The sequence below is a fragment of the Setaria viridis genome, chromosome 2, assembly GCF_005286985.2.
Source record: "Setaria viridis chromosome 2, Setaria_viridis_v4.0, whole genome shotgun sequence".
Taxonomy (NCBI): Eukaryota; Viridiplantae; Streptophyta; class Magnoliopsida; order Poales; family Poaceae; genus Setaria; species Setaria viridis.
The window spans coordinates 34,953,793-34,968,016 of record NC_048264.2 but is presented as its reverse complement, the minus strand read 5'-3'; the positions used below and the strand labels follow the sequence as shown (position 1 = coordinate 34,968,016).

Sequence of the window (14,224 nt, the reverse complement as noted above, 5' to 3'; positions counted from 1 at the left end):
TAAAAGAGTCACTCTGTGATTGGGAGTGATGAGTGGTTATCAGACTACTGAAGGTAAATTGCTTGGAAAAATCGAAGCATCTTTGGGCACATCCTGTATTGCAACCTGTAGGATTACTGGTGCACTAGTGCGATTCAGATGTAGCGGGTGTACTTTACCGGATGCCTGATTGGGCAATTGGTTCAAAACTACATACCCTTACCTTTCCCCTTCATGGCAAATCACAGTTTCTGTTAAAGGCATGCAGAATATATTCTTCACGGAACAAGGTGAAGGGAGAGAAAAATTGGAATAGCCAAAGCCAATACAACTTGCCGTCACAAACGAAAACCTTGTGCACCATTGCTCTTTCCAGCAGCACAGTTCACATGCGGTGGTGCATGCTTGTGCATCAGATCATCCTCAAAATCACGCGCACGGCATGAGGACGGCAGTCCATAACGACCTTCTTACACTGTCCCCAGCTTGTCGCGAATTGACTATATATACTCTCACCATCATCATTGCGCCTCCGTGCACCACCGTTGCAGACGACCGTCCTCCGTCCCCAGACCAACAAGCTCCAAGCCTCCAACAATGGCGAGGCCGTCCCTGCTTCTTCCTGCCCTGCTGGTCGTCGTCGTCGGGGGGGTATGCGCGGCTCCAGCGTCAGCGTGTGCCGACGACCCCATGCTGGAGAGGTTCCAGCAGTGGATGGGCAGGCACGGCCGGCTGTACGGCAGCACGGGCGAGAAGCGGAGGCGGCTCGAGGTGTACCGGAGGAACGTCGAGCTGGTCGAGCAGTTCAACTCCATGGGCAATGGCGGGTACAAGCTGGCTGACACCAAGTTCGCTGACCTGACGAACGAGGAGTTCAGGGCCAAGGTGCTGGGGTTCGGACCTCACGGCAGGACCGGGCACACCACCGCGCCAAGCACCACGACTAGTGTTTGTATTCTCTTTCTGTCAAATTATGAGACGCTCACTAATTAACAGCGATCATGAACTGTGGTGGTTGGAAGTTTCTGAGAAGCTGTTTTCTGATGATTTTTGTGCTGATGCAGCTGGTTGACAGTGGGATGGCTGAAGATTATTCTGATCTTCCGAAGAGTGTGGATTGGCGGGAGAAAGGAGCCGTGGCGCCGGTGAAGAACCAGGGGGACTGTGGTGAGTGTACATAGCATCAGTGAACAATGATCGTCTGTGGAATGATGGGATGTGACGCCTGTTTTCTGATGAGATTTTGCGTGTTCTGCGTAGGTTCTTGCTGGGCTTTCTCCGCCGTTGCGGCCATGGAAGGCATCAACCAGATCAAGAACGGGAAGCTGGTGTCCCTGTCGGAGCAGGAGCTCGTCGACTGCGACACCGAGGCCGTCGGCTGCGCCGGCGGGTACATGAGCTGGGCGTTCGAGTTCGTCATGAAGAACCGTGGACTCACGACCGAGAGGAACTACCCCTACCAAGGTGCACGCGCGTCGGCACGTGCCCTTCCACATATCTGGCTGCGCCAAGAGAATTGTATGGCTTGACGCTTTTGTTCGTTTGGACGATGATTCTGCACGCAGGGATGAACGGCAACTGCCAGACGCCGAAGCTGAACCAGAGCGCCGTGAGCATCTCCGGGTACCAGAACGTGACTGCCAGCAGCGAGCCGGACCTCCTGCGCGCCGTCGCGGCGCAGCCGGTGTCCGTGGCCGTGGATGCCGGCAGCTTCGTGTGGCAGCTCTACGGCGGCGGGGTGTTCACGGGGCCCTGCACCGCCGAGCTGAACCACGGCGTCACGGTGGTCGGGTACGGCGAGACGCAGGGTGACGCGGACGGCGACGGCGGCGGGACGCCGGGGCAGAAGTACTGGATCGTCAAGAACTCGTGGGGGCCCGAGTGGGGCGAGGCCGGATACATCCGCATGCAGCGCGAAGCAGCCGGCGGCGTCGCGGACGGCCTCTGCGGCATCGCGCTGCTCCCGAGCTACCCGCTCATGTGAGCCGGCTCTGGCTGGCGCGCACAGCGTCGGAGCTCTGGCTTGCTACTGGAACTGGATAGTTTAGGCAGTGATGCGCTGATGTATGCTATGCGTATGGCCAATTGACCATACCACCATGGTGATCAAGTGTAAGAATACAAATATCCAAAACCTGGCAGTTGAACATCTCGTGTAAGAAACAATCGTGACGTTTGCCAGCTTTTGAACAAAAAAGATGCTGTTTTATCGCAACAGCCGATAAGATTGCAGCTGCGGCATTCACAACAACTTACGAAAAACCTGCCTGCAATCAGCAGGAGAATCACAACAGGATTGCTAAACACCGCTCATACAGTAAGGAGCTTCTCGAGAAACAAGTTATAAAGTTACATCTTTTCTACTTAGGTACCAAAACACCAAAGTTCTCGTGAACCTAGGTCTCCAGTTTCTGAGGGTATTATCGTAGCCAGTTATGATCATAAATAACACAACTAGAAATATGTAAAGCTTCTGGTCAATCCACAGGCTACAACAAAAATTGCAAGATGCAGTGATGCTTTGCAGAAGCCTAGATGTTCACATCATTTCTTCAGCAGCTTCTTCAAGACATCCTCAGCGTGACGCTCCATCTTTGGTAGAGCCCAGTCATGCTGGATGATATCCAAGCTGTCCTTTTCTGCACCCAAACTCTGGAAATGGCCAATCAAGAAAAGTAATTAATGACACAAGCTGACAAGCATATGTATATAGGTACTTGCGAAACAAACAAACAAACATTTTGTAACTATCAAGAAACTTGCTCTGAATAAACCAGAAACAGAACACCAACAACTCAGTGAAGGCTAGATAAAACGAGATGTGCATTGCTGAGTTTGTAAAATAGCCATCTCAAATAGCAAAAAGATGATGTCAGGAGCTGTGCATAGGAACCATAGAATTCATTTGCAGTATTATATATCTGACAGCAGAGAAAGAGGAAAGCATATACAGATTTACATTATCCTTGACAAAGTACCTAACTTCTACAGTAGCATACAAGCAAATAATAAATACCAAGCAAATGGTGCATAGGAGGTTCTTGATTGTCCTTAATTGTATATTGTTACAACTTCCAAAACATTCAAAAATTCATTCACAGAAGCTCCACCAAGCTACATGCTTCTATGTTACGTGAAGCAACAAGGCAGTTGAACTAAACACGGGACTGAAAAAAAGAAGTGAACGACTAAAATGCTAAGCAGCGTTATTTTTATTCTTTATATATGTGAATGTGAATACAACGATGTGACATGCAAGTGTAAATGTATCAGCAGGAAACAAGCATAAAAAATTCATTATAAAAAAAGCATAAAAAATTGCATTAGAAAATAGAGAGAGAGCATAGTACCATTGCTGGGTTAAATCCAAAACCACCACCCATTTGCATCATCTTTTGTGCATCATCAGTTGCTGCATGTCATGCAAAAATCATAAAACTTCCATAAAAAAACAGAAGGCAGGTCACAAATATTACTACTAAGTTTTTGTTTATTGGACTAGAAGTGGACTAAACAGTGTCTCGTACCATTTTCTTCGCCAAGGATCAGACTGAAGAGACCTCTCAAGCCGAATAAATTTAGGAAGTACCTATATTAACAGCAAACCATTAGAGAACTTTAGACCCTGTAGTTGCCATATCACCAAGATCATTCCTTGAAAATAAGATAATAACTTTATGCATACCATGAACGGCTGCTAACATAGCTGACATCAACAGTACTCAGGTCAATCCCATTTTGCAACATTCCCCTGAATCGTTGAGTCAGTGGAAAGGGGATTTTCGCTGTGAAAAAATTGGGAAGACATGTGAGTCCAAGACTGCAGCTAGCCAGCTACATGATGCTGTATTGTATACAAGATGACAAAAGGAACAGAAAATCATAGAGCGCATGGCTATATGTCAGCGCATGTACGCTGAATCCACCAACCACGTCAAACCCATTAGAAGTTTCAAGTTTTAAAGCATGCATGTTTCTTCAGAATTTTATTGGACCAAGTTTGTCAATCACAGGACAGCAGAGGCTGAAACATGCATGGCCGAGAACCCGATTGTGTATAACAACTTTATAGTAGCGAAAATAAGTAATAACTCAGAAGGTAGCTTGGTGGAAGGGGTCAAATTATCTACTGAACATTGTTGTACCAAATGGGCAAACATGCTTGGCAGCATCTCTGACATCTACTGATGCTCTCATAAGAAAATTTTCATTAATTAGACAACATATACTCGATAGGTTTGAAGAGACTAGGAAACGCACCACTACACTTCAGTTACTATCAATGTTCTTACAGCATCATGTAACAAATATAATATGAACATGGAATGGCATATGAAAATAGCAGGTATCACAGTAGTACACACATACCTGCAACAAAACCAGAAAAGAAGAAGTTCACCCATGCAAATGTAAGTGTCTGCAGGGAAAAAAATAAGACAAAGCATGTTAATATGGTATAGAAAGCACAATTAATATGATGCACATAATTCAATTTGCAGAGCACTGAACCTGAGGAACTATCATGGACAGATTCTTCTTCATCATGTCCATGGCCATGTTCGGATCTGAAAACATGGCTGCCTGAGCTTTCTGAGCATCTTCCTTTGGAACATGAAGTAATCCATTTTCCTACAGAGCACTAGATATTGTCACAGCAATACACACACAAAAACCATGTGGCAATTGTTCAACCAGTATTTTAAATCATAACAGTGGACCATCATCACCCACTGTGGCAATTCTACAAATTTGTGACTACCACTGCAATACCTATTGCTCTTTGGCACGGTATTCCGACTAAACAGAATTCGTTTTACTGGTCCTTCCTTAATTAGGCTTAGTGAACAGTTGACGATTCAGGTGCTACAAGCAGAATTACCTCGTTGGTGTAATAATTCTTGCGTGCCTTGAAGGCCTTCGACGGGATGAACTGCGCATTTGTCCTCAGGTTCCTCGCCCTGATGACCACCTGCCTGCGGTGAAGCAAAAAACCCTCGTCAGCTAGTAAATCAACAGCTGAACGCCAGCAACTACAACCCATATCCTCTAACACACCCGCAGATGCATACAAATCGAGAAATCAAGCCCCCGGATGTCGTTTCCGGATCTAGATCGCTTGGATCGAGCGAACCGGGGAACAGATCGGAAGGGAATTGGGGGAGGAAGGGCGAGTAAAGTACGTACCCTTCCCTGACGAGCTTGGGATCGGGGGACGGGGAGGCCGCCGGCGACCTCATCATGAGCTTGGAGACGAAGTAGCGGAGCACGCCGATGAGGACCATGACCACGGAGAGCGGGATCAGGACCCAGTCCCGAATCGCCGTGTCCAGCACCAGCTCCTCCGCCATCGCCGCTCGGAAGGGTGGGCGCGGCGGCCGGCGGCGTCGAGCTGAGAGGAGCCGACGGTAGCGAACTCGCCGGGTTGCGTACGGATGCGGATCGGTGGGTCGAGGCGGAGAAGACTACGAGCTCTTCGATTCGACGGCGAGTTTGTGACGGTGGTTTATTGGGTCGAGTACGATTCGGAATAACTTTTTTTCTTTCCAACTGTAGATTAGCCCAGGCCCATTTTACACTAGTTCAGCAGCCCATACGGCCACATTACACAGACGAAAGTACCCTTTTTTCCCCCTCTTTTTCCTTTCATTTTCCATTTTTCTTTTTTCCCTATACGCCATAAGACGTTGGACCTCCTTTTTGCCTTTTTTTTCCCAACGCCATGAGACGTTGAAACAAGTTTTGAATTTTTCTTATGTTATTATGGTGATGTACTTCAATTTTGGTAGGTACTAGGTAGACACGTCAGTTGCGACAATGCAACCATTGTGCAATATGCCCATGGTGTATCCATAAAAAAGTTTTCTTTTTTGCGAAAAATGTTCCAACCTTTTGGTAAGGTCAGTGCGCATTGGTGGAGAAACTAGTATATCCTAAGATTTTTAATGAAAAAGGAAAAAGCTTGAAATATTACTTGAATTTTAGGCTCTAGACAACTGGGCGCAGGCTCCATTCGAGTAGCTAGTTAAGTTTCATATTTGCTCCAGAAATCGTGTCAGCACTCAACAGCCTCGCAAATTGCAATGATGTTTCCTCGACATCAGTTCGACAGGGACGATGCTATGATTTAGAAATGAGAACCAGCTATGTTAATTCATAATTCATAGATCAAATATTAAATGTGCATCTAATTCGGCCTTAATCTAAACATATTTAACAAAAAGAAAGAGGGGGGGGGGTTCATGGCCCCCGCCAGCCCCCTAATTGAAGTCTTAGAGTCTGTTTGGCGTGGCTCCATTTCAGAACTATAGCAATTTCAGTAAAAATTCCAGTCAAACATCCTAACTCCAAAATTTTATGGAGCTATAGAAAATGGAGGTGGAGTTTTGGAGCATCTCTTTTGCAGTTCCAAAACCACCTCTTTTAACCTCCTCGTGGAGTTGGTGGAGACCCCCCCCCCCCTGCGCGCGCCCCATCTCTCCTCCCGCGCCTGTTTCCTCACGCGCGCGACTCCTCTACGCCCGAGCACCGCCGGCGCTAGGGTTTCCCCCGCCGCCACCCACACCGGCGACCACCATCAATCCGACCCCGCCGCCGGCCACTGAGCCCCTCCCGGCCGCCTAGCCCCACCAACCACCTAGCTCCTCCCGGCCGCTTAGCCCCGCTGACCGCCGCCGGCCGCTTGAGCCCCGCTGCCGTCAACAGTGCCCCATCCCCGTCAACAACCGCCCGCCTCTCTCTCCTCCTCCTGCGTAAGGACGGCGACGCGAGCTCCCAGCAAGGGCGGCTGCGCGAGCTCCCCACGGGCACCCTCTTCTCTAGGCCCGGCGTTCGCCCACCTCTTCCTGAATTGCTCTCCTCTCTGGTCCTCTTCCCTCCTCATCAATTGCTTCGTTCTCCACACACTCAATTCCGTTGACCAACTTGTGGTTCGTCGTGCGCACGTTGCAGGAGGGACAGCTTCATCACCCACCGCGCCTTCTGCGATGCACTAGCGGAGGAGAGCGCCAAGGCATGTGCGGAGGCCCCTCCCACCGAGGAGAACGGCAGCTCGGCGGCCGTCGGTCCGCCACCGTCTCCCCCGTCCACTCAGGCCCCAGTACCTGCCGCGCCGGTGCCGCTGAGGCAGCAGCAGCCTGCGCCTGCGCTGCCTCATTTCTCGGAGCAACGTAATGGTCAGCCGTGGCCCCGTCAGAGGAAGAAGAGGATGGGGATAGAGAGGATGACAAGTGGGGTCTGAATTGGGGGGCAACAATGGCAATGCACACTGAAATCAGTCTTTTTTGGAGCTGAGAGCACTCTTCTGGCCAAACATCCCATCTAGACCGCTCCAACTCCACCTAGAGCTGGCTCCACATGGAGTTCTAGAGTGGAGCAGCTCCACCTAGAGTTGGAGCCATGCCAAACAGCTGAGCCTTAGTTAAGGCCAATTCTGCTTCAACTACCGTTGTTCTTTTTTAATTTCATCTCCTTCGAGTGGCTAGCTAGGTTTGATATTTGCTCGCCAAGTCTATCACAGCCTTTTAGTAAAAAGGGAATCTCTCCCCATATGGGCTAGGGACCTACTATGTTGAGACAATGTGGGTGGAGTTGGTTTAGTCCAACTGTAATGGGAGATTTTTTTTTCTAAAAGTGCCACACCAACAAATAGAAAATGAAATTACGGATGAAACTATTTCTACAATGTTGTGGGGGGAAATATTAACGGCCTCCTAATGCCGCTTAAAGCAACAGTCATGAAGGCCCTAGCCCATCTAAGGTAGCGGAATTGCCATCGGCCCAACAGGGAAAGAAGAGGCCACGCTCCGCCTCGCTCAACCAGGAGTCCCGAGGTCGGATGCTCCCGACCCCTTGCAGGCCACGCTCCGCCTCGCCCGACTGAAGACCCGGGGTCGGACGCTCCCGACCTCTTGTAGACTACACTCCGCCTCGCCCGACCCCGAGTTCCGGGGTTGGGCATCCCCGACCCCCGGAAGACCAAGCTCCGCCTCGCCCGACCGCAGATCTAGGGTCGGGCTGATCCGAGCCCGCCCGACAAGTATCCGCCTCGGGCGCTGATCTTGTGGGTCCCCCTGTCAATCTCGCCATAAATGCGCCGCAGGTATGTCAGGAAGAAGGATGATCGCACTCCTCACGCAACCTACCGTAAGTACCCATGCACGGCCGCACTGTACAAGCTACAGTACCTACGGCCTCCTTCCATTCGCCGCAAGGCACTCATGGCCTGCACCGCCCGGAGCAGAGGGAAGACTCGCCCGTCCTCGGGCCCCGCGCGCCCGGCAGCGGGGATGTGACGCTCGCTCTCCGCGAGCCATCAGCAGGACGGCAGCATCCGCCGTCCCTCCCAACGGACACCAGAGTCACGACGAAACGCCCTCATCATGACCCGGCGGCTACAGCCACCGAGGAGGCCATCTGCAGGGCGCGACGACAGTTGGCGCGCGGCCACCCTCCTCCTCCAGCATACGCGCCGGCAGACGCCGAAGGCCGGCGTGGGCGCCGGGAACCTAGGAACTTGATTTCTCCCTTCGTGTTGTATTTTTACCCCGCTATGTTAAACTCTTTACTGCTCTCACCACCCGGTCTACCTGTAACCCCGGCAGTCTTCTTACGATATAAAAGGAGCATCGGGGGCCAGAGACCGGGTCTCGGATTCTTTGTCCCTCAAGCCAACAGCACACTCTCGCATTCCCTTAGAGCACAAGCACCCTCAAGAGACCTGGGATCAGACGCCTCTCTCGTCCATCTGTAACCCCTACTACAGAACCCCGCGTGGGCAACACGAGCAGCCTCGATACTTGACGTAGGGCCTCCTTTGCCCGAACCAGTCTAACCCCGTGTCTCCCACGCCACCATCCGAAGCATTACGCGCATAAAAGAAATTTACTAGTCTAAGTCTTGATCCGCAAATCTTGACAACGACAAATGTATTGTTTTATCTTTGCTATTTTATAGGCTCCCATGACATTTAGTTACATGACTCATCAAGAGTTGGAAACTCGTGGGCAAGCGGTTTTATCTGCATGAATTGATTCCTTTTCTCTTCTTTACTTTTTTGTCACATCATCTAAAAGTGTTAAGTGCCATGTAATTTAATAAGAATAAAACTCCAGCTAGAACTTGTATATGAAATAGCGATGACCACTACTCTCTCCTCGTTTTTTACTTTGACAAAAATCACTCTATTATTTTTTTATTTGTGTGATATAAAAGTATAATTATGAGAAAATATTTTTAGATACAGATCTAAGGGCTCCTTTGGCAAGGCTCCTCGCGAGGGGCTCCTCGTGCGGAGCCGGAGCCGGAGCCGCGGAGCCACTTTTTTGGGCTCCTCCATGCAGGCCTAAAACGGCTCCGGCTCCTCCCAAATGTGCCAAAAAATGGCTCCGCGGTCAATGCCGTTTGGTGCGGCTCCAGCTCCTCCGTACTTCGGTAAGCGCACGGAGCCGGAGCCGGAGTCCTGCCAAACTGGCCCTAATTATATCAAAGTGATACGGCTCATCAATTCGCTGTACAAAACCAGAGGTGCAGGTGGACCACCCAGCAATGCGATGGAACAAGAGACCCCACCTGAAAAGGGATATCCTTGAGCGATGAATGATATAATTGCTGTCGAGTGGCGAAAAACTGAACAATTCCTAGGCAAATTGAGACTGCTAATGATGATTCGACCCTTTTTCCAAGATGACTGAATGCAAAATGTAAAGTCTTGCCGTCTTGGTTACCAGAATTACGCTATCAGGGCACGCGCGGGAATCGTGGGCGACTCGCCAGCAGCCCAGCACACAAGGCACCCGCGGGAATCGCCGGCGACTCGCCAGCAACCCAGCGCACAAAGGTCGTCATCGAACATCGACTCTGCAGGCGCCGGGGCTTAACAGTAACACGGAGCCAAAACTTCGCGTCCCAAGACGGAAGAAAAGGACTTCCAGAGAACAAACCAAGCATTCAGCTAAGAATGACATAAATATCTGGACCCACCGCATTTATCATATTACGAGCTAATGAAATCGGTTTATTAATAAAAAATCGATGATCAGATGTTCAGAATTGGTGAGGAACAACAAATGCCTCCACTCATCGGCCAAAAAAGAGCAACGCATCCTATCTACCCATTCGGTGCAGGTGGGATTCCGAAACTTGAAAAGGGACCAGTAATCCCAGCCAAGGAGCAAACTTCGTCGACGGCAATGCCCTTCACTGCAACAGCTAACACTAAACACGCTGCTTGCTCTTATCCTTGTCAGCGAGAAGAATGTCCTTCCATGCCTCGTAGAACATCCAGGTGATGCCGGAATTCGGCATGACCTTCAGGCAGCTTGCGCCCCATCCGCGGTACACTCCCAGGAGGCCTTCCTCCTGGATCACCTCTGATAAGGCCGCGATCATGTTGGGCGGGCACTTGCCCTGCAGGGCACCGACCATGAGCCGCTTCCTTGCTACTTCCAGCGGGAAGCTGATTGTGCTTGCAGTAAGGCCTATGGATCCAACAGCAAAATGTCAGTCCTGTTCGCTCAGACTCCAAGCTACTACAGTATTAAGCAATCACTATATGGAGTGCCCTGATTTTGCTATTCTGTCATGGAATTCAAGATAGAATCTTTGAACTGGTAAACCAAAACCAAAGGTAATTTGCTGAGACTAGATGTAATGTAGGAAATGCTGAGTCTTTTACCTGAAAGTGCCCCAATAAGTAGTAGCTCAGGACGACTCAAAGATGATTTCTTATGTAAGCGGCAGTAAGAGGTCTTCATTGTATCATACATAAAGTAGTAGCATGTGCTGTAAGGAAGCATGCCAATCAGTGTTGGACAGAGACCAGAATAGAGACCACCTATACCCTCAGTCCGGTAGATCCTGCTGAAGGCAAGGCTAATGGTAGGATAAACCTCTCGATTGATAGTCAAACGATCCTGTCAGAACATCAATAACGTGACAATAAGTAATGGTGTAATATGATTTTTACAGTTGAATATATGAATGAAGAAATAGTGATAGCGCTGGCTGTCAACAAGGCCTCGATTCAGCAATCACCTTGATAACTTCAAGAGGATGGCACGCCAATGTTCCAACTATTCCAGCAGCAGCACCGCCAAGAGCAACCGGAGATAAGAAGTGGAGTGGCAGCTCGATTTTCAGATTGCCAAGCTGTATCTTTGGGTATCCATCCTCTTTCCATTTCTCTTGTGCTTCTGCCATGCTCCTTTTGACACACTCGAATGTTCCGAGCTCCACTGCTTGTGTTGGAATAATGCGAAGCATGTTGATTGTATTTCCTGCCCAAAGCCCTTGCCACCCATTTTGTCCAATGATCTCCACAAAACTACCAAAAATATGCCTAGATCCTACTCCTACAACCATCCTTGTCCTGAAATCAGTACACAGCAGTAATACATGACCATTCCTTTGCTTTAATCAAGAGATAATTATAAAACTAAGCATATGATGTTCAAACAAATTAATCATCAGCATGTGTCCAACTATATGTTTTAACAGGATAGTTTGTAATAAGTTTCCATTAGATTTCAAAATACTATATTCTGCTGCGCATGAAATGAAATAATATGTTTATACATGACAATGTGGTAACTATGCTTGGAAACTTCTCCCTTTTCCATGCTAAATGGTTTTGATTATATGCTGGATTAATATGACAAGAAACTGCATGGAGGGTTAAAAAACAAAATAAACGTGCTACAGGTGCTAAATTGGTGGCACATCTGATGTTGAAGTGCGTGCATCAACCTTGAATAAGAAGGAACCAAAACCAAGCTTACAGTCTCAATGTTGAGCAAGCTAGGTAGGATTTGCATCCAATGTTGTAATGCTTAAAAATTGAACTGGACAATTAAATTGCAAAGGTTAACGTAGAGATCAAAGTTTGTGAATACCTTATAGTCTCAAGAGGAGCAAGAATAGCTTTTGACATAGCACCAGCTAATGCCCCACTGGCAAATTCTCTGAACTCTCTGCGCCCCAAAATATTCTGCAGGGAATCAGACAAAGCGAACGCCTCAAACAATCACTCATAAATTCATCAGTATCTTCAAAGTTTAAACCTGTAAGGCACCTATAGAAATGAAAATAACCTTTCTAGAGAAAGCCTACCTGCAAGTGCTTTGACATTGTATGCTTATAGATGTAATGGAGAATATAGAGTAAGATTCTTCAAGGTACACGATACGTACGATAATTCTTTTGTTTTTTGTATAGTGTAACAAATTAGCAACCACATTAATCCATCATAAGAAAGAATCATTTCAGGATTTATGATAGATGTAGTATCTATACATTACAGTGCAAAGTACAATTTATTGAGATAAGTAATGTACACCCAACTACGTGCTACTGTAGCCCCCCCTCCCCCCCCCCCCCCTCCCCCCACAGGTAATACCACATATACACATCTCCCATAGCCCAAAGATTGGTTTCGCAAACAATGGTTAGAATTTGCAATGTTGTCATAGTCAATAAAAGAGTGCTCAAGTAAGAGCAACATCATGGTAAAGGCAAGTTAGTTTTTTTTTTTTTTTTGCAGATAACATAGTAAAATCTGTTAGTTGGAACATGGAGTAAAGAAAAAAAGGCACAGAGGAACAAAGAGACAATTGAATTTCGATGTGTGTACATCATCCAAATATGTGGATGAAAGACAACACAAGGCATGAAGTGAGTAGGACAGTTATCATTCCATCTGTGAAAGGAAACATTTTTTTTTTAAAGCTATGATAGAAACATTTTGTCCGGACCTGTAACACAGATCTCTAACAAAAAGAAACGTTTTTCTAACTTGGCTTAGCATACAAAACAATTTGACTTAATCTCTATTGAATCTTGTTTATTCCATTTGACTTCTGGAAACTTGTTTGATCTTCTCTTCAAGGTTTTCAATCTTAACTAACAAGTATGGGTGTAAAGAGTTTTTCCAGGCTGAGTTTTAAATATTAGTATTTCCACTTCTAGCGTACATTTGGGCTAGACATCACTGTCTATAGTCAGATGTAACTTTCGATAACCAACTAATTGTCTAGGTGAGGGGGAAAAATAAAATTAGAAAAAAGGGCACAGGCACATTGATTGTATTCACGATATGGTCCTAACTCCTAACATGGTATAGCATCATCTATGTCTTAATTGTTGCACATCTATGGAAATTAGGCAAATAGGTCTATGACTGGACAAAATAAGGTGGAAACAATTATTTGGATGCAGCCACGAGATGAAACTCTTATCGACAGGAGGCACCTGCAGTTGACAGGATTAGAGGTGCCTCGGTTGGAAGCTGAACTAGGCCAAAACTCTGCAACGAAGCAGCATATTAAACATCTTCACCGGAGCAAGCTAGCAGCAACGTGGTGGCAAAAATCTCGCTAAATCAAGCACAGTCCGAATGTTCAGCAGCAGACAGCCTGCCCGTGTGACAAAACTTAGGAATCTGAAACTCAGTGACGAATCGTCGCATCAAAAGCCTGAAACTAAACCACGCATCCAACGGGGGAAAAGCACAACACGCCAGTTTCTGTTAGATTAGAAAAGTATATAACCGACCAAAATCGCAAAGGCTTCATCCCCTTCGTCGCTCCAGCAGCATGGAAATCGCAAAAACTCAGGAGGAGGGGTGGAAGGGGGCGGGGGGATTTCCTTACCCTCACGGCCCCCGCGACGTCCGGCATCCCGACGCCGATGACCTCCGCGACCTTGGCGCCGTCGAGGCCGTCGTCCTTAGGCAGCGCCATGACGAGGAGCTCCTTGTATCCGCCCCCGCCCGACCCGGCGCCGGGTCCGGCGAAGCCCACGCTAGCGAGCGATAGCTTCCCGCCGCCGCCGCCGCCGCCCGGCGCGTCCTGGTAGCCCATGGCGGCGCGGTCCTGCTTTTGGATGTGGGAGGGCGGAGGTGGTAATAAAAAGAGGATACAGGGGGGCGAGTGCAAGCGTTGTCTCTGCTGCTCTTTTTGCGGCTGCGCGCGCCTTTGCGAGTTTGCGGTCCCGGTCCCCCGACCGGGGATTCCAGGAGGGCGAGGGAGTGACGGACGGAGGTGGTGCCTGGTCCGCCTGGACGCAAAGTGGGCACGAGTGCGACTGTTTGGTTACAACCGTTTGTGATGGTGACGCTCAGCGTGACGAGCGGACCCGCCCGAGTTCGATACCCACGGTCGGGTGGGTGTTGCACCGGATTTATTTCCAAATTTAAATTTGCAGGTGAAGTTATAATGGTAACCGTGACATGTCTATCACGTTGCGACTTCGT

At 48.4% G+C, this 14,224-nt stretch overlaps 3 protein-coding genes across 3 annotated transcripts; 1 reads left to right on the top strand and 2 right to left on the bottom strand.

Annotated features, from left to right (window-relative positions):
- Positions 1-524: 524 nt before the first annotated feature.
- LOC117845631 (senescence-specific cysteine protease SAG12) lies at positions 525-2,158 on the top strand. Its single transcript, XM_034726694.2, has 4 exons — positions 525-927; positions 1,044-1,146; positions 1,240-1,443; positions 1,545-2,158. The coding sequence occupies exons 1-4, from the start codon at positions 577-579 to the stop codon at positions 1,961-1,963; spliced, it is 1,077 nt and encodes a 358-aa protein (XP_034582585.1). The 5' UTR covers positions 525-576; the 3' UTR covers positions 1,964-2,158.
- A 117-nt stretch (positions 2,159-2,275) lies between these two features.
- Positions 2,276-5,471, bottom strand: LOC117845632 (uncharacterized). Its single transcript, XM_034726695.2, has 8 exons — positions 5,164-5,471; positions 4,859-4,952; positions 4,489-4,608; positions 4,348-4,396; positions 3,665-3,764; positions 3,507-3,568; positions 3,330-3,391; positions 2,276-2,631 (listed from the first exon to the last, which is right to left on the bottom strand). The coding sequence occupies exons 1-8, from the start codon at positions 5,325-5,327 to the stop codon at positions 2,524-2,526; spliced, it is 759 nt and encodes a 252-aa protein (XP_034582586.1). The 5' UTR covers positions 5,328-5,471; the 3' UTR covers positions 2,276-2,523.
- Positions 5,472-9,970: 4,499 nt separating this feature from the next.
- On the bottom strand, positions 9,971-13,904 carry LOC117845770 (probable mitochondrial adenine nucleotide transporter BTL1). Its single transcript, XM_034726836.2, has 5 exons — positions 13,623-13,904; positions 11,868-11,962; positions 11,011-11,344; positions 10,652-10,889; positions 9,971-10,454 (listed from the first exon to the last, which is right to left on the bottom strand). The coding sequence occupies exons 1-5, from the start codon at positions 13,830-13,832 to the stop codon at positions 10,192-10,194; spliced, it is 1,140 nt and encodes a 379-aa protein (XP_034582727.1). The 5' UTR covers positions 13,833-13,904; the 3' UTR covers positions 9,971-10,191.
- Positions 13,905-14,224: the final 320 nt, after the last annotated feature.